The following is a 19,289-nucleotide window of genomic DNA, read 5'->3' as shown; positions in this document are numbered from 1 at the left end:
GCAAAGTGAAAGTGAAAGCAAAAAACAAGCACAAATTCAAACGCGATTTCAATATGTCACATATTGACAGAGGCTCATCGATGCCAATGACATAATTACTCAGCTACATTTGCGAAAGAAAATGCAAAAGCATTGACACATATTTTTCCTTCCTATGATAGCCCGACGGGCAGGGCTGAGGTAGATTTTGGTAGCCCGACTGGAAAAATCGCTAGCCCCGGGACGTCGGGCTAGCGATTTGAGCCATGAACATATATTAGGTAATACTGAGAAATGCTTTAAGCTTTTAAATGAATAATGATTTACATTTTTTACACCGATCTGTTTTTGTAGACATGAAATAAAAGTTTTTAAAGATATTTTGTGCTTCATTTTATATCATTTTCTATCAACATTCAGCCTGTATTTGATTTTAAAATTCAGAATGGAATTTAAACTTTATTTATATCATTACATCATTACTTTGTTCACGACCTAAAAGTATAACGCCCAAATACCCAGGGGTCAATGTATGTTATAGGATATAACATTTTTTTAAAGAACAGAGCACAATAACTAAAAAAAATACTAAAGCCTTTCCTTCCTTTTTCTTTCTTTTTTAAAATTTTTTTTAAATGGGTGCACGGGAGGACCAAAAATAAACAAATAAAATCAGGAAAACTAGCAAGGAAAGAAAAAATTATAAACCTATAACCAAAAAATTTGTGCTGTCAGCTAAATCTCATTAAAATGACATTAACGCCATAACCCCGAGTTAGCGGAGAGCCCTGTACGTGAGGCTACATGGTGTCAACGCGTTAGCACGGTTAGCTCGTTAACGCGTTAGCACTACAAAAAAAATATTAAATATCTTAATATTGGACAAGTTTTATTAAATTTGTTGTATTAAAATACATTTAAAGTACCTCAAACAAACATACTTATTACACAGAGTGAAGCTTTTCAGAATCATGTATACTTAATTATTTTATCACTGTAGCTGTTAATTATTTTTCTTATTTATATATCACTGGGAGGTTTAATATATATTGAAGCAATTTATCTGCAAAATAATAACTATGTGGTCATTCTTATTCTGGAGGGTCCACAGCTTTAGCTACAATGCTAATAGAGGCTATCAAGCTTTTAAAAAAGCCTACTTAAAACACTTTTCTCCATACTTTTAAATGTTTCTTATTGATGTGACGTGCTATAAGGGGTTATTAAAATGAATTAAAATGAATAAACTTGACTAATATCTGAAAGTGAGTAAATTAGCTTAAGCTTAGGCTAACAGCTAGCGATAACCAACTCAGTTTTAAAGCTCCAAAAGTCATAAAAACCACATTTTTATGGTAAAGTAAATCCCTGATGTGTCACCTTTCAGTAAATACATTTTTTTGTGTGTTTCAGCAACTGCACTTTAATCCTTTCTAATCTTTGTTTTTACTAAAAGATGAAAAAATATCAATTTTAAATCAGAATCAATTTAATCTATTTAATACACAAATATGTGCCTCCGAAACATGCAAACATGCATGCGTACTCAGGTAAGCAAGCCTACTTGTATTGCTGATGATCTTTCGTGCTGCGTGTTTTGGCCATGAACCTCTCAGCGAGTTTCTCCAGGTTTCTCGAATACTCAGTTTCGATTTCGGCCTTCTTCCTGAAGAAATCCTGGAGGTCCTGAAGCAGCTGGACCCGCATCTCTGTCTGCTGCTCCAGACAGCGCTGCTGCTCCACCAACTGGGTCCGCACATCTGCACACGGATAATTAAAAAAAACAAAGATACTTAACAAATATTTGTTTTCACAATCATTTCTGTCCACTGGTAGGTTAGACCTAATTGTGTGGAAAATTCATAAATATATATTAATACTACACACACCTACACACACCAAAATGACGCTTGTCTTGTGGTACCAAATTGGCCTGTTGGGCTGGTTTTGTCACATAGACTTGACGACTCTTCCAGAGTTTTACAGATTAAAAATAAATCTGTAGGATCACCTTCTTTTTCTCAAAATTAAAAAAAAAAGAGTGATGCTGATGTGATGCAGTTGTTACATCTATGTTGTTTCTGTTGACTGACTTTATTTAAAAAGAAATATTATAAATATAAATACATATTTTTCACAAATAAAAATATATAAATGGTAAATGGCCTGTATTTATATAGCGCTTTACTAGTCCCTAAGGACCCCAAAGTGCTTTACATATCCAGACATCCACCCATTCACACACACATTCACACACTGGTGATGGCAAGCTACGTTGTAGCCACAGCCACCCTGGGGCGCACTGACAGAGGCGAGGCTGCCGGACACTGGCGCCACCAGGCCCTCTGACCACCACCAGTAGGCAACGGGTGAAGTGTCTTGCCCAAGGACACAACGACCGAGACTGTCCAAGCTGGGGCTCGAACCGGCAACCTTCCGATTACAAGGCGAACTCCCAACTCTTGAGCCACGATCGAATTCAACTAGTTATTTCTAGAAGTCCAAAAGAAATTTAGAGTTGTGCTGTAACAATAACAATCAACAACCGATCAAAGCTCAGTGTAAACGTTATTTAATGTCCTCCTGATAACCACCAGTAGCGGTTGAACAAAAGTCTGACTCTTCGCATCCAAAATATTCCGACATTCAAAGACCAGAACTGTTGATGCTGAGATAAAGCAGCATTTATTTGAAATAATAAACACATGCAGTGTCCAGGAATTAAGCTAAAGTGAAAATAAGGGTTGCAGTGATTAACTGGAGATTGCCTGAACTCCAGAGCAGTGTCTGCAGAGACCTAGACGTGAGATCAAAGATTGCATCATCCTGCTCCAACCACATCCTCCATGTAGCATCACCTGCCTTAACCTGCTCTGCACACCAATTCAAACCACTGGATGGGGCAGACTCAAACAAAGGAGTATCACACTGAAACCATGGTATAGTTTACACAATCTTATCTTCCATCATGTCACTCCTGATTCAGAGTTGAATATGCAGATTATATTCTATACTTGCTGTAGTACATGCTTTAAAATGGTTTCAGTGATGGTAAATTTGATTATAGATTTGTCGGTCTACCAGCTACATATGTCACTGAACTAGAAGTGATATACTACTGACCACACTTTGACCTTGGGACTGACACAAGCAGTCCGAACACATTTTCAAAAGAGAAAATCGTGATCCCAGGAGGACATGAGCACACCAAGACATGAACAGGCTGGATTTAAATAGACGGGCACTGGGTAGCAGCTGCTTAATGATAATCTAATCAGTTAATTTGGTCAACAGAAAGGCAACCACTGAGAGACAACTCATCTTTTTTTTATCCCTTTCATCCAAGAGAATGATTTAAAAGTGTACAATGCGCTTGCTCTTTTTTTGTAAGCTCAGCTGCTGATAACCAGGCATCCCTGGCTCATTTCAGTTTGGATTTCCAGGAAATTGCTTGTAGTTGTGGTTGTCTTCAATATCATTCAGCTGCCTCTGCAACAGTCCTTTCAGCACTGTCTACTACACACTCACTTTGACAGTGGGGTTGGGATCTAAATATGGGACTCACTGGAGAGGCAGCTCGTTATTGCTTTATTGTTTATTTGGCACAAAGTGGGCCTGCATTTGCAGAGGAACGCCTTTTATATGTTATTAATGTTATTAAGAGAACGCAGATTTCTCCTGCAGTGAAAGAATAAAGTCTATCGCTTAGTACACAAGTGTATTTAAAACAAATCGTTAAACTAATCGAGGCGACTGCTACAGTCAAGATAATGAGTTTAATTGATGGGTCTGGTTCTGGTTTAACATGCTAAACTGCAGTATTGATTAACTTTTAATTAACATTGTTTAGTTTTCCTCTTCTTCCTCATCTTCACTCTCTTTGTCTGTTCTACCTCGTGCAGCTGCTGATGAAGATGATGACCATTTTTCCTCTGAGGAGTCACCTTGGACGACATCCTGTGACCGCATTAAAATTACTATACATAAAAACCCACATTGCAAGTACACACACACACGCACACACTTTGAGTCCTACAGCATGGTAAAGCCTGGCTGCACGCTTCACTGCTCATGCCATTTCAGAGCTCGATCAATCTGCAGCAGCAGGAAGAGCGAGCACAGAATACACAGTAACTCCACCTGTCTCTCTCACACACACACCAATCCCAGGGCTCTCTATCCACTCCAATACCTGTTGTCTTGGCAACCACACACTGTGTGTGAACCATGTGATGAGGAAGGTGAAGACAAGAGCTTGCATCTGCCGCATCGACACACACACACACACACACACACACACACACACACACACACACACATAGGGGTGGAGAGTTTTATAGACTGACCAGTTTTCTGTGGAAATCCATAAAAACATGTGCAGCAAGCAGTGTGTGTGTGTGTGTGTGTGTGTGTGTATTGATTCTGGCATTGTTTGCTGTTGTTTGCTTACTAATTTAAAATGGCTGCCATCTCACGCTGCTCTCACACATTGTGTTGAGCCGCAACACTTTCATATGAATGAATGTCTGCTCCACTGCTCCGTAGCTGCTTCACATCTTACCCCGGGCAGGGGGGAGAACACTCTGCTCTGATTGGCTGATTGGCCCGATGGATCAGCGGTTTAATTACTCCTCTAAGTTGGTGTCGATGCCACGTTCACTATGTATCCTTTAAACGCTAATTATGAGCAGCCGAGTGAAGAAGAAAGGTCTCTAATGTGCTATTCTGGGTCTAAGACATCGGAAGTGTGGCGATGGGGAAACAAGCTGCTACTGAAAACCATAAATGGTTTCATAATAACAAAAACGTATTAGATTCAGGTCTGTTATGTGGATTCATGTCTGGCTCCAGAAGGGGGCCACAATTTCCTGCTTCCAGATGATTTTACCCAGCACTGGATTTTAGAATTTTCACTTTCATTGAAGTTTTTTCAAATGGAATTATCATTCTCATTTTAGGTTTGACAACATTTCTAGTAGGTGATGGCAGATGGCTTGAATAGAGACTGAGGTTTGAGGAAGGCCTCAGAGGGGACTGGCAGTGTCTCCCGGGCCAGACAGATCCCCAGAGAGGGCATCCCCTAGCACAGGGGTGTCCAACTCCAGTCCTCGAGAGCTACTGTCCAGCAGCTTTTACATGCATCTTTGTTCGGACACACCTGAATCAAATGAATGGCTTGTTACCAGGCCTTTGCCAAACTTGATGGCATGCTGAAGAGGTGACCCAATCATTTGATTGAGCTGTGTTGGCAGTAGCTCTCGAGGACAGGAGTTGGACACCCCTGCCCTAGAAGCAGTAATGACTGTATGTTACAAAGGTCGAAGACTGTTGCAAAAAATATAACTAGTAGGCAGGTTTGCAATGATAAGCAACCCGTGACCTTGATTGGGTGGTCAGGGATTCCACTGAGTGGCGCATGTGCTGGAAAAATTTGGAAGGAATGGCAGGAGAAGAGATCAGAAGAAATTCTGGACGATGACAGACACTGATAGAGGAATAGCGATGCGACTCAACTCTTAACAGAAACTCTACCGCTGGGCGCATGCTGGGATTTTTGATGCTCGAGGTAATGACCCAACAGCTAGTGAAGAAGTGTGAGTTTGTCTTGAAGTAGTTGTCCTGAATGACTGTGTCCAGGAGAGAGGGTTTACGTGATGCTTTACGCATCTCCTAAAAAGAGGCGCTGCTTTTATTTGTGTGAGAAAGCAAGAAAATAGGGAGCAATGGCAGAGAAACTGACAACGCAGTGCCAAGAAAAGTTTGCTGCTGTTTACTGGAAAGGAGGGATAGTGGAGCAACAAACTGGCAACCCGGTGCCAGTTTGGAAATGATGGACAGATTGCAGAGAAACCAGCAACCAGTGCCGAAAAGTTTTGCTGCTACATTTTGTGAAGAAGGATAAGAGGAGAGAGAATCTGGCATCCCAGTGCTAGAGGGGTGCCCTGCTGCTTTTTGCATATGAAGGACAGAAGCAGAGAAACTGGCATCCCAGGGGTAGAAAAACTTGCTTCTGTATTTTTCGAATGAAGGACAGAGAAAGAGAACCCGGCACCGGTGCCAAAAACCCTACTTCTGCACTTTGTGAAGGAGGGGTAGAAAACAGCGAAACTGGCATCCTAGCAGAGATAAACGGCAATGGAGCAGCAGCAGAACATGGAACTAGCAACTTGTTTACAGTAGTGCATGAAATGGTGGTCCGAGGCAGCTGCACAAAACTGGGGACGTGATGTTTTGAGAATCTAGCTGCCCAAAGAAACATGGCTCCTACTTCTGTTATCTGACCTTGTCCCTGCTACCTGACGCTGGTGGATGAGTTGAGTTGCAAGGCATGAGGTAGCTTTGCTGTTAGAAGAGCTATAGAGCAATACTCACTTCTGCCCAGAAGAAGACTGTTATTTATTTATTTATTGTTTTTTTTTATTGACATTTAGATATAGAAGCGTTAAGAAGCTACGAAAAAAAGTCCTCTCTTTTAGGACACGTTGTAACTGGGCTTAATGGAAGGATATTTTCAAGTGTGGGAAGGTTTTTTTTTTTTGCTGTATCTGTGGATGTTTCACCACAACCAAAACAGCCACAGAACATAACAGATTTTGTGAAAAGGCATACTTTGCTTATGTTGGTATGAAATTGGGAGACCAAGACAATTCACGAGCACCTGGTTCAGTTTGCTGGGCAAATGTAAATTCAAATGATAAAAGACTCATCTGTCACCCAGAGCCAGAATTAAATAATCAGAATTAAATAACTTTGTTTGAGATTTGAATCTGCCAAAAGAAGCGACTGAGATACTTGGGTCAAGGCTCAATTAGAAAAACCTCTTGGCTCCAGGAATCAAATTTTTCTTTTCACAGATTTCAATTAAAATCTACTTTTTTTAAATGTAGTGCCAAATCACAACAACAGTTCTCAAGATGTTTTATATTGTAAGGTACAGACTCAACAATAATAGGAAAAACCCCAACAATCAAACGACCCCTTTGACCAGACACTTGGTGACAGTGGGAAGGAAAAACCCTCTATTAACAGGAACCAGGCTCAGGAAGAGGCAGCCATCTACCACACCCACCTGGGGGTGAGGGTAGGGAGACAGATCAAAAGATATGCTGTGGAAGAGAGTCAAAGATTAATAATAAATAATGATTAAATATAGACTGGTGTGTAAAGACATGGTGAGTGAAGAAGAAGCAGTGCATTATGGGAAGCCCCGAGTAGCCTAGGCCCTCTGTAAGGAGGTTTCGGGGTCACCTGACCCAGCCATACCTATAAGCTTTACCAAAAGGGAAAGTTTTAAGCCTGATCTTAAAAGCAGAGAACGAGATTTTGTTGATGGTGAAAATCTACTGGGTGAAATGGATTATGAGTATGATGCAGGTACGTGGAAGCTGTTCACTGACAGCTCAAAGCCAGCCTAAAATGTGCATAATAAAAATTAGTCTTAAGAGTTTAAAAAGTCCATTCGCCTTCTTTTTTCAAAGACGTTTCACTTCTCATCCAAGAGGTTTCGTCAGTTGAATAGCTGCAGTGACTTTGCACCTGTGTTAGTTGGTCATTCTGTCCAGTTTAAAAAACCTCTGAAAATATGCAACAATGTAGAGAAAAAAGGGCAGTGTTAGTAGTTATTGTTTACTATGCTATTACACTTACAAGTTTGAAATTTACCCTTTTTGAAGTCTCAAACTTCATCATCCTTTTGAAATCAGATGTGACAAACAAGGAGAAACCGAGCGACACTGCACGTTCACACAGCAGCAACTTGTTAATCATACGCCTGCCCCACCATATGATTAGCAAGTCACTACCATATGAGTCACACCGTATGACTCATACACCGCTTTACTCTATAAATGGGACCAGACTTTACAAAAGGAGCATCATTTTGTGTTCAGTAAGACTTGAAACTAGACAGCGCCAGTGTGTTTGATGGGCTACACTCCCATACATCCCACTATTGCAACTGAAAGAAAAAAAACTGGGTTCTCGCCAGACTGAACATTTTTAAAGGATAGGACTTTTTATTTAGAGGTAAATGTAAGCTGATGCAGTAATTCATTTATAACTGCTTTGTGCAGTCGTACATTGAAATTAGAACATACGACCATACAACCACATTTCTATCCACTTATTTATATTAGGAATTATTAATGGCAATGACTGAAACATACAATTAGAAAGGGGGTTTTGTGAGTTTCAAGTGGTTGTTGGTAGCTAGCAGAACAACAGCAGTGCCTGCAGTGACTCGAGACATGATCGGTCTATCGTATGGATATATGGCACATATCCAGAGGGGGACACGTGGACATGTAAAACTTTATATTCAGCCATGTATTTTAAAATCTACTGCAAGCTATGTTCATTACTTTTGAAATCAGATGATTCTTAGTGACAGTTTTATAAATAGAAAGCCAGATTTGATTTAAGAGCTCACAAACAGAGGGACCTTCACAATGTGATAATAAAATATTAAGATAATAAAATCCGACATCCAACTTTGAAAGTTTTAAATACTGCAATATTTAATTTATCCAACAATATTAAACTTTCATTATTTACTAGTACAGGTACAGTACAAAATAGGAAATGTTTAAGTTAAGGTAAATATAATATCGATAATAAAAATCAAAACTTTTCTGTTATTTTTAAATGTTATCTTTAGTTACATACACTCACATATGTTATCACCATGCACACACTTTCTCGCTACACTGCAGCACCAAACACTCTGAAACATGATGCAGTAATTTTCTTTATTTCATAAACAAAACAAACTGTGGGAGGCTCTTTCTTTGCTCTTCTTGGAAATCCCTTTCACACTTTCCACTGGGATTTCTGACGCCACATCAAAGAGTGCAAACGCTAACTCTGCCTCCAAAATGATGTGAGACTGATCTTTACACAAACGTGCATCAAAGGCAGACATACGATCTGTTGTTGAGTTAAAATCCTCCTTGGATTAAAACATAACTGCGATCAAATTTAAATAATACAAATATTAAACAATATAAAGACACATTCAAGATGAACTATCAATTATTTTTATTTCTGTTGTACCTTCTGTTGAGTCTGAAAGTCAAAATCAGAAACAGTCCTGCTAGTTTAACTACACTTAGAACCTGGAATTTTATTGCTCATTTAAAAAATAATTTTTAAACATATACATCATTTTATATGTTCATATTTCTCTAAATCCCACATTCCCCCCTGCAGTCCATCTGAAGCTTTTTACATTAAATTTATTCATGGTCACCTGATCTGCTAGAGGCGCAGCTTTAAGATCACATGTAGCCAAATTTGATAAATTCAGTTTTGATCAACACGTGTACAGAAGCCCTCTGCTGCACAGCTGAGGCACCTGCAGAATATTTCAAGATTATGTCAAAGTGACTCGATCAGTTAAGAATTGATTAAAACAAGAGGAGCTGAGGTGTTAAATTTTAGCTGTGCACAACCTTTAGCAGCTAACACCTTCACATAGTCTTCTATGTTACACTTCCACTGCTCTCCTGCTTTGCTTGTTTTCTACTCTAGTCACCTGCCTGCAGTCATATGATATCCAGCTGTGACGAGCAACTTCAATGCCACTCAGTCTCAGGGAAGAAGACCTTACAATGTACAACATGGCAACTTTCCACATTTTCAATCCCAAACTCTCCTTTTGCTTTATACATCTATTAACAGAGTTCTTCTACTGCAAACGAACATTGAGGCAATTTACAGTAAATTCCAGGATTCCAATCCTGCAATCCAATTCAGTTATGAAATGTAAGATTTATTTTCTAAAAGATAGAGATAAAAGATATACTTGTTTTTGTGAAAAATCTTGTATATGTGTTTGAAATGGCAGCAGAGCACAACGTCTGCTAATCAGATTCCTGGTTTGATTCCTGGCTGCTCCGGTCTGCATGGCAAACTATTCTTAGGAAAAATATTAAACCCCAAGCTGCGCTGTTAGATAGACCTCAAACATAGAAAAAAGTGCTTGTATGAATGTGTGTGAATGAGCTTCAAGTGCTCACGTAGAGTATAAGAGCCATTTATAAACAGAAATTTTAAAAAATGTATCTAAATTCAACATTAGTTAACAATATTCATTACTTACAAAACCAATCTGTTACATTACTTATTATATTCCTTTCACGGTACTCTGTAATGTGACCTGAAATGCACTGTCACATAATTACCAGTTAAGAATATTAAACTAAAGCTACAGTCCCACACACTGATGTAAATGCTGATCCTAATGAAGACACACAGGATCTTTCGTTTCTTTGAGGGTTTCTTTGAACACAAAGCAAAGCTGAAAACTAGCCCAAAGACACTTCAAAGCGATCGCCACAGCGATTCTACCGTGGAAACGGAGACAGGTACAAATGGAGGCTGCAGGCCTGACTGCTCATCACTGCCTCTGTTATGCTTATTTTATGGTACTGTGGTTGTTTCAGTCTGGGGAGGTTTTTGCCAACAGAGACAAGTTCACAACCACTGCAAACATGCTCCTGTGCCAGTCCTCCAGAATCCCAACTGCATGCTGCTCAACATGGATGATGCTGTGCATCAGCTGAATGTAGAGTTGTTGGCAAGTGGGCAAGAAAAAGGAAGGGAGCGACAGTGGAGTTCACCAGGATTGAGAGACGCCGCAAATAAACACCAAAAATAAAAAAGTACAGCATGGAAATTTCAGACAGTGGCTAAAGAGGACATTTTGTTTTTAACTGTTGCTCTTTGTATGTTATATCTTTTAGCTATTCTCCACGGCTGGCTTACAGACCAACAACAGCAGTAGCAAGAGTGGCCCACAGACCAGTCGCAGCACATAGTTCGTATACTGCCTCCATCAAAAACAGATCTCTCTGCAGGTAGACCGGCAGCCCTTGACTGCTAACAGTAAAGCATAATTTAGCCGTTACCTGTTGAATATCAGGCTCTGGCTGCAGGACTGGGGTCCGCATACAGTTAGCTTTTACATGACTCATGCTTTCAAAGCGACCCCCCCCCTCCCTCCTCTTTTTCTTTTTTCAGCATAAGTAACAGCATAATTGTAACTGTAATGTGATTACTGAATTTAGAACAGTACCTTTACACTACCATGTTACTGAAAATGTAATAGGACTACAGTAACGCATTACCTTGTAGTGCATTACACCCAACACTGTTAATTAATGAGCAAAAAAAGTGTGGCTATTATTTTGGTGATATTGCAAAAAAAATCAACAAAGCCAGATTTTTTTCCAAAAACAATCAACATACGACCAACTACATTAACCCTTTGTATTAAACCACATCAGTTAAGAACAACTTCTTTTAATGTGTAGTGGTAACAGGAAGTGGGCCCGTTTTACACTTTTGTGAAACGGTACTGATCAGTACTGTGAGGCAGTCAGGCTGCAAAAACAGCTGGACAATGGTAGGAAATTTTGGAAAAAAATGATGGACCTTTCTGAAATACTGCAGAGAGCAATTTAAAGTAATAATTTTAAAAAATGCCAGACAACCCTGAAGAAAAATCTTTAAAACCAGCCAATACCAAAGAAGAAGGTTGCTTGAAGAGAGTATGATAATTAGAAACATTCCCATCTCAGGTTATATCAGGCAACACTGAGTCTATTCAACAATGCAACATAAAGTTGTTTTACAAGCAAAGATTTAAAAGGAGGGTACAATCTGGTTTATTCTAAAGAGAAGAACACAGAGCCTTACTTTGACTAATATGACAGGAAACTAAGTGTTTGGATTATTTGCATTTTTCACTACAATCAGTAGATCTACAAACCAAACACTTCACGATGAATTAACAAAAATGTCCAAAAGAAGATGCCTGCTTTTCTGTTTGCTTTCTAGGAATAGGAAAAAAAAAATAGGAAAAAAAAAAATAGGCTTGCTTTTGCAGAAGAGGAGGATTCAAGCAGATCCACCGAGGAGGCGAGATTATATAAATGAAACTTCTCGGCTGGGATCACAGTCAACTGAGTGAAAGAGGACATCCGCCGTGCGTACCTTTTGATCTCTGAAACGCCTCTTCTTAGAAACCTCCTCGCGTGTCCTCGTAGCACCCCGACGACTACACTCACCCTCTTTGATCAGACGAGCTACAGTCAGCGCAGAATAACGTAGTAAAACACTGACAAAGGGGAAAGCATGCAGGAGTTACCTAGAGTGTAAAGAATTAGTCTTGTTAAATCTGTGGACTGATTTAATCTGAAAGCTCCCCGGAGCTCGTTTTATTCCTTTTGCACCGGGGATGGCGTGCTCGGGTCATGCACCGTCAAAGGTCGGAGCACAGAACCACAAAATAAGAATGAACTGAATGCATAATTATTTATACATCCATTTTCTTTGTTCAAAGTGACCTTTATTAGAGTAAAAGTAAATTTAAATGCTTCTTAATCGCCTAAAAACTTTTACATTTGTACATCTACACACCATCAGCATCATCTTAAATTTAGATTACCTGTGTCTCTGTTATGGAGTCTTGGATAAAGTTAAGTGAGATTAATTTTTAATCACCTTTGTTGCTCTGCGTTTGTGAGATTAGAGCATGGATGAGATCCCAAACAGCTGAGAATTGAAAAACAAATAAATTAGAAAAAGACAGGTTTGTGCACAAAAACCTGCCTTTTTAGTTAGTTTATTTAAAATTAGGACTTTGTGTCAAAGAACAGACCTGCATTGACCCACAAGGCTGTCTTTGTCAACAAACAGAACAGAATACAACATATTTTATTAAAAATTCAAGGTTGTGTTTGAACACTGAAAAAACCTAAATCTACCAGTCGTCACAGATTTTTATGGAACAAAATGAAAAAGTACTGCATGTGGGCTGCAAACGGTCATGTACAATAAACAATATTAATAATTTTAAAAATAAATCAGCCAAGTGAAATGACTAATTTTAGAAAAAGGGGCTGTAAAAGATCTTCATATTTAAAACTGGGCCAAAGTAGTCTGAAGGTTGGGAATGGCTGACGTACGTTAAAACGATCTCCAGGGGCTTTATTCAGAGTAACAGCCCTTCTCAGTTGGTCTCCTTTCTCATCCAGAAGAGTGTGTTCAGCTTTGGCGAACTCGGTGTTTAACTCACTAAGCTCAAAATGGAGAAAGAAGCTAACAAGTAAATCGAATAAACCCTACTCTGAAGCTTTGGAGAAGCGATGTGGAAGTAAATTGGTGCATGTGTCGTGACTTAATTTTCTGGTTTCTCTCTACCAGCTTCTCAAACACTGAAGATTTGTTTTGTAACACAATAAGATGTGAACTATTTTGCTCTCTGAGAATTTGCAATGCGATTTCACCATTTTATACATTTTAGAGACCAAATTACTCCTCTTCCTGTTCCCAGTTGGCTGACTTCCTCTTTCTTGTGTACTTCCTTAAAACGGCCGAAGACATCTTTCAGATGGTTGATGAGGATTTATGAATTACTCTTCAAGAATTATTAATCATGGTGACTTTTATCTATCCTGACCCTTTCTTTGTTCATTTTTATGGAGAAACCTTTTCTGTGCAAAAGCTGCATTCACATGAGCTTTCATTATGTGCTTCTAAAATCGGAGGCACGCAGACTCGTTTCATGCATCTATGCAATATTGGCGACCTGGCAGTGAGAAGATCAGGCCAGCTTTAACAGGCGCACTGAAACCCTGAAATGGCCTTTAGGGAGCTATTTGATTGATCATCATTCTGCAGCATGATAATGAGCCTCACCATCCAGCTAGTCATAAAGAACTGAACTACCTTCAGCTACAAAGAGTCCTACTACAGATTTTTCAGGCACTCGTGAGCCATTTTCACACATGAACTCTGGAAAATGGCGGGACAATTTGGTCAATAAAGCCCAAAGTTGTGCACAAAACAGGACAGAGCCTACTTCATGCTGGTTCTCAATACTGGAAATGCTGAGCAGTTTCATTCCAGGCTGTTTTCCAGTCAAATACCTGCACTATTCTTATTTTACTATAACTGGACATCACAAGGACTTTGTGCAAGAGAGATGGGAGGTCAAAAATGGTTTAATGTTCAAACGGACTGTTTAAGAACAGCTTTGGAGTAAGACTGGAATGGCAGAAACAGACTAAAAGCTGAGTGTTGTGAGTTCTTCAAGTGAAAGATCCAGACACTAACAGTAAGAAACAAAAAAAGAGCTAAAAAGACAAGTAGTACATCGACATTCTTCTGCACTTTTATACTGTTGTGGTGAAATCTGGGAACCCATTGGTTCGGTCTAGTTATTGACCATCTTGTTTTTTTTTTTCTTTTTTTTTTTTTTTTAACCTGTCCCGTTTGGTTCTTTTGCCATCAGAATTATTGTCTAAAGGCGAAGAAAGATGCCCAACGGATTTACTTTACCAAATGGACCATCCCAGCCTTGCCGTAATGGTCCATCTGATTCACCTTTTATTGTTTATTGTTTATTTTATTTTCACTTGCTGAATACGGGACAGACTTGACTGGTGGAAAGAAAGGAGAGAAAGAAAGAGGGAAAGAAAAAAAAACAAAAAAAACACCTGGTTATTGACCATCTTTGACTAATAGCCAGTGTTTCAGGACTTCCAGGCATAAAGATCGCAATCCAAAACACAAAGGTGTAAACTCTACATGTAGAAATTTTATTCTTTTGGAACATCAAGCGTGGACATCGCCTGTCTGGACCTAAACTTCCTGTCTGTTAATAGTTCAACTCTGAATGCAGAAAAATATTTTTAAAAAGGTTAAATCCTTATGTGATAGTTGGCAATGCTTTTGATATCTTTTGTCACCACATGGACAGCTTACCTGCATGCACTGAAATCTCGCTCAAGCAAATCAAGAAAGACAGCTACAAATACGAAATTACATGCATTACCTAGAAATTCTGCATATTCTTCCGATTATAGAGAGTGAGTGTAGTTCAAAGAGGGTAGGAGGAGGCAGAAGGTGGTTTACGACACCATCTGACCATGTGATGTGCAGCATCAGTGAGGTTCGGAGCCACCTTCACGTCACACTTAAAGGAACTGCTCGGCTATGAAAACCCATGCAATGAAGCTCCCGGCACACGTTTTTGCTGATGTTAATGCCAGAGAAGGTTTGAAACTCTGTAGTTATGGAGTCAGCAGAACTCCGCTCTGTAACTTTACCTGGTCTAACATTGGCTGAGCTGCTGTGGTTCCCAAAAACTTCCACATTGCAATAACACCACTTATGGCTGATCATGGAAAACTTATTTTAATACCACTCTTGCCTTTTACCAACATGGCCTGAACTAAACAACACAGAAGCACTGGAGATGCTTTGGTCCAAGGTGTACCCTGCTTTAAGGACCCTGAACTGAATAAGAGGTTAAGAAAAATGGATGGTTCCTGTCCTTGGAGCCATTTGTACTAAAACTGCTATCTGGGAGGGGATCTCTAACCAATATATTGTCCCTAGTAAACAACATGCTGCTAAAGCTGACATTTTAATACATTCATATCAGTGGTTTTGTATTCCAGACTTAGCCCTGTAGATACAGGAAAGTGGATGGTGCCAGAGTATTTACTGAAAGGTTTAAGATCTTTGCACAGATCTAACAAATCTAATTCTTTAACAATATGCTGAACAGTTTTCTGCCTCTGCTACCGTCTCTTCTATCGCACACTGCCCTGAAAATGCAGAGAGACAAAACTGCTGCAAGCCCTCCGTGCCGACCCGCCGAGCACCTTGAAAAGTGACTTTGTGCCATTATCTTTCAAACCATCCTCACGTTTGCAGTCCTATAAATACAGCATGTGTGAGCATGATGTCAGAGGAACAGGAAGCTCACGCCGTGGTTGTTACCACGACGACCAGGTTCAAGGACACAGGGGCAGAGTAGTGCTGGATCATCATTAAGAAATGCACACACACACACACACACACACACACACACACACACACACACACAGATGAACGTACGTGCACACTGATCGGGGCCTTTGATTTGGCCCTTCAGAGCATTTAAAGTCAAGAATCACTTCCTTCCCTCTTCTGTAATTATTCACCTGTCTGCATGTCTGTATGTAGGTGTGTCTGTCCTGCAGGTATGCAGATGTGAAGTTACTAATCAGCTGTGTGCAGGCGCAGGCAAAAAAAACCCCCAAACTTGCAGCCGTTGCAGCAGGAAACACTTTATCTCTGCCTCTCCTCTCCTCCTGCAGAGCTCTTTTTTTCCTTTCCCCCTCCTTTTTCTCATTAAAACGTTCCTCATCTCGCTCGTTCAGCCAGAGGAAGCATGACACGCTGGAGATGAGGTGACGGGGTGAGTGTGCTCAGTGCAGTTCCAAATATGTATTGTCAGCACTGTGCATAATCTCCACCGCTACCTTTACACCAGGCTCAACTCACCTCAGTGAGTAGACCCCACCTCCCCGGCGGCAGCAGCCACCTCCTGTGTATACATTACACACCACCTCCTGCATCCACCAATCAGGAGCCAGAGCAGGGAGGCAGACTTGGAAAGCACATAGTTACAATGGTGGATCTATACGTTTGGCTCTCGGCAGGAGGCGACAGGGGCGCAGAGATGGTCGGCCGCCCGGAGAAGGAGGAGCAGCGGGGGGCTTTATCCGAGCGGTCATTATGATGCAGGGCATCCCCGAGCGCGTTCTGGCAGGGTGCCAAAGCGAGGGCACACAAACACAAGCAACCACAAACAACACAGAGTCACACACACACACTCCACTCTTGGGGGCTGTAATGGCCACTCTCCATTAAATGTAATCACTCAAAGTCTGTGTCGATTCATTGGAAAAGGTATGAAATACACACACACACACACACACACACACACACACACACACACACACACACACACACACACACACACACACACACACACACACACACACACACACACACACACAGAGGGGAGAGGCAGGATTCTTGAATGAAGGTGCTTGGATTTTGAACATTTCCAAAGATTCGGGATGTGATTGAGGTGAGAAAGCACGAGCGGCTCCTTTTAAAGCGTGGGCGTAGGTGACAAGTGAAGATGGCAGCCTGAGCGTGAGGAGCCATGTGGAGCTGCACAAAAATGAGATGCTGCTGGCATTTTGCAGGCGTTTGAATGAGGCTGTTAAAAGGTCAGACATTTGGAGGTAAAGAGGAACATACACACACACAAACACACAGACGTAGACACAGGTGGATTTTGGCTGATCTCCCATCATCCACCCTGCTTCATGAAATGAAAATGAAGCAGCCTGTAAAGAGCTTTTCATAAAAGGTCATTTGACTCGCCCGCCCCATCAGAGCAGGGATGGAAGGAGGAAGAGGAGGAGAGGGGGTTGTCCCACAATCATGGCAACCACTATTTAAGAGTTTTTCCCAATCATCATCATCACCTGAGAGTGTCCCCGGGGTATCAGGTGCGCACACACACACACTGCTGCAGTCACAGTCTCAGAGGAATACAAATACCAGACAGCCACTTGCCTCAGGTCTGAGCGTAAAACCACACACACACACACACACACACACACACACACACACACACACACAGTGGGTGAAAAAGATCAAGGGGATCTGCAGAATACACACACCCCTCTTCCTCCTCCTCTCCCCCTCAGGCGCCATGCAGCACTCAGGATGAACCCAGAAATCCTGACGTCTCACGGTGAGGTGTCAGCTCCCCTACAAACACACCCTGCACGGGACTCAATGCATGAGCAGTGAACGTGCTGGCACACAGGTGTGTGTGTGTGAGTTTAACGTGAGCATGCAAAGGTGAGAGAAAAAAGGGTGGGTGTGACTGGGAGATTTAGGTGCAGATGCGCGTGGAGATGTTCACACGTGACGAGAAATCAGCTTACCTTTCACATGGCTCTCGTACTCAGCGAGGATTTCTTTGTCCTTCTTGCTTTTGTTTGAGTTTGACATGTCGCCACAGCGCAGGTGACTGACCGGCAGGTAGACAGGAAGAAGAAAAAGAAAACACACACAAGAAGAAGAAAAAGAAAATTATTTCCCTCCGCGTGCACCGCCCGAGGCTTCACCCACAAACATGCTCGGCGGATCCATCCAGTGCCGCAACAACACAGCCAGCAGTGGCCCCGCACCTCTCCACGCTGAGGAGGGGGAGGAGGGGGGAATCACGCACACTCAGAGAGAAATTACCCACTCGTGACCGCAGACGAAGCCTCCGCGAGGACGAACAACCAGCTGATTAAACCTGCATAAAAAAGAAAAAAAAAGAAAGAAGCCCGACTTCACCGCGTGCAATTACACTCGCGCGCGTGCACACGCATGCACCGGTCTGCAGGGAGGGAGGAGCGGGAACACGCCCACTAGGTAGACATGCGCTGGACCACACACTCATACACGCGCGCGCGCGCAGAGAGGGTCGAGTGTCCCTGTTTAAATGTTATCCTCACCCCGCCGTGACCGGCACGCGCAGACGCACCAGCCCTGCGCGCGTGCAGATAATTCCAATAAGGGGGGAAATAAATAAATAAATAAATGAAATGCCGGTGAGGAAATGGGTGTGTCCGCGCGGTAGGCGGAACCGGAGGCATGATTGACAGCTTCGGCGGCCAGTGAGTCAGAGAGAGAGAGAGAGAGAGAGAGTGTGTCCAGGAAATTAAAGCATCTGTTAAAAAAATGACATTTAATTTTTTCATGTTTTATTTTTCCAAATCACAACAGCAGTTGCCTCTGGGTGATTAATATTGTAAGATAAAACCCCCACAAAAATACAGAGAAAACCTCGACAATCAGATCAGCGAGAACATGGCCACGGAGGGAAGGAAAAACTCCCTTTTAACAGGAAGAAACCTCCAGCAAAACCAGGCTCAGGGAGGGGCAGGCATGTGCCGTGACCTGTTGGGGATGTTTAATCTTTCTATTTAAAACGAGATGAGAACAACAACAATAATAATAAGCTTATAGCACTCTGTAAACTCCAGAGAGCTTCATCAGCAGGATAAAACAAACACTGGAGGACAGTTAACTGTAGACAAAGTAACAGAAAAACACAGAAAAAGCAGTGTGAAGGAAGTTAAAACTCAAATAAAATCAGGAGGATCTTTAGCTTCCGACTGGGCCCCTGGAACAGACTAGAGACCTCTGCGGTCTGTACAGGTGCATCTGGCACTGAGAGGTCTTTGTTGTATACTGATAGAGAAACCTGTCTAAAACACTACGTATCTAGGTTGTGTTCAGTCTGCAGTCGCAGTCAAAACAATTTCTAAGATGACAAATACATGAATGTATGATTCTTTGCAGCAGATGCGCAGAGGAAGTAGTCGACAGGCTATAATTTCTGTTTTTACACGTAAGTAAAAAAATGACTTCACACTCTTTCTGCTGCATTTGGACTG

General features: G+C 41.3%; 1 protein-coding gene across 1 annotated transcript in view; it reads right to left on the bottom strand.

Moving 5' to 3' along the window:
* LOC116336461 (SLIT-ROBO Rho GTPase-activating protein 1-like) overlaps window positions 1-18,251 on the bottom strand; it is a 44,913-nt gene extending 26,662 nt beyond the window's left edge. The window contains exons 1-2 of the mRNA XM_031760348.2: window positions 17,784-18,251; window positions 1,544-1,739 (exon numbers count right to left, since the gene is read on the bottom strand). Of these exons, the coding sequence (XP_031616208.1) occupies window positions 1,544-1,739; window positions 17,784-17,850 (263 nt within the window). The 5' untranslated portion in view covers window positions 17,851-18,251. The remainder of the gene's footprint in view (window positions 1-1,543; window positions 1,740-17,783) is intronic.
* Window positions 18,252-19,289: the final 1,038 nt, after the last annotated feature.

This window comes from Oreochromis aureus, linkage group 17 (assembly GCF_013358895.1).
Source record: "Oreochromis aureus strain Israel breed Guangdong linkage group 17, ZZ_aureus, whole genome shotgun sequence".
NCBI lineage: Eukaryota > Metazoa > Chordata > Actinopteri > Cichliformes > Cichlidae > Oreochromis > Oreochromis aureus.
This window is presented reverse-complemented; position numbering and strand designations above follow the sequence as displayed.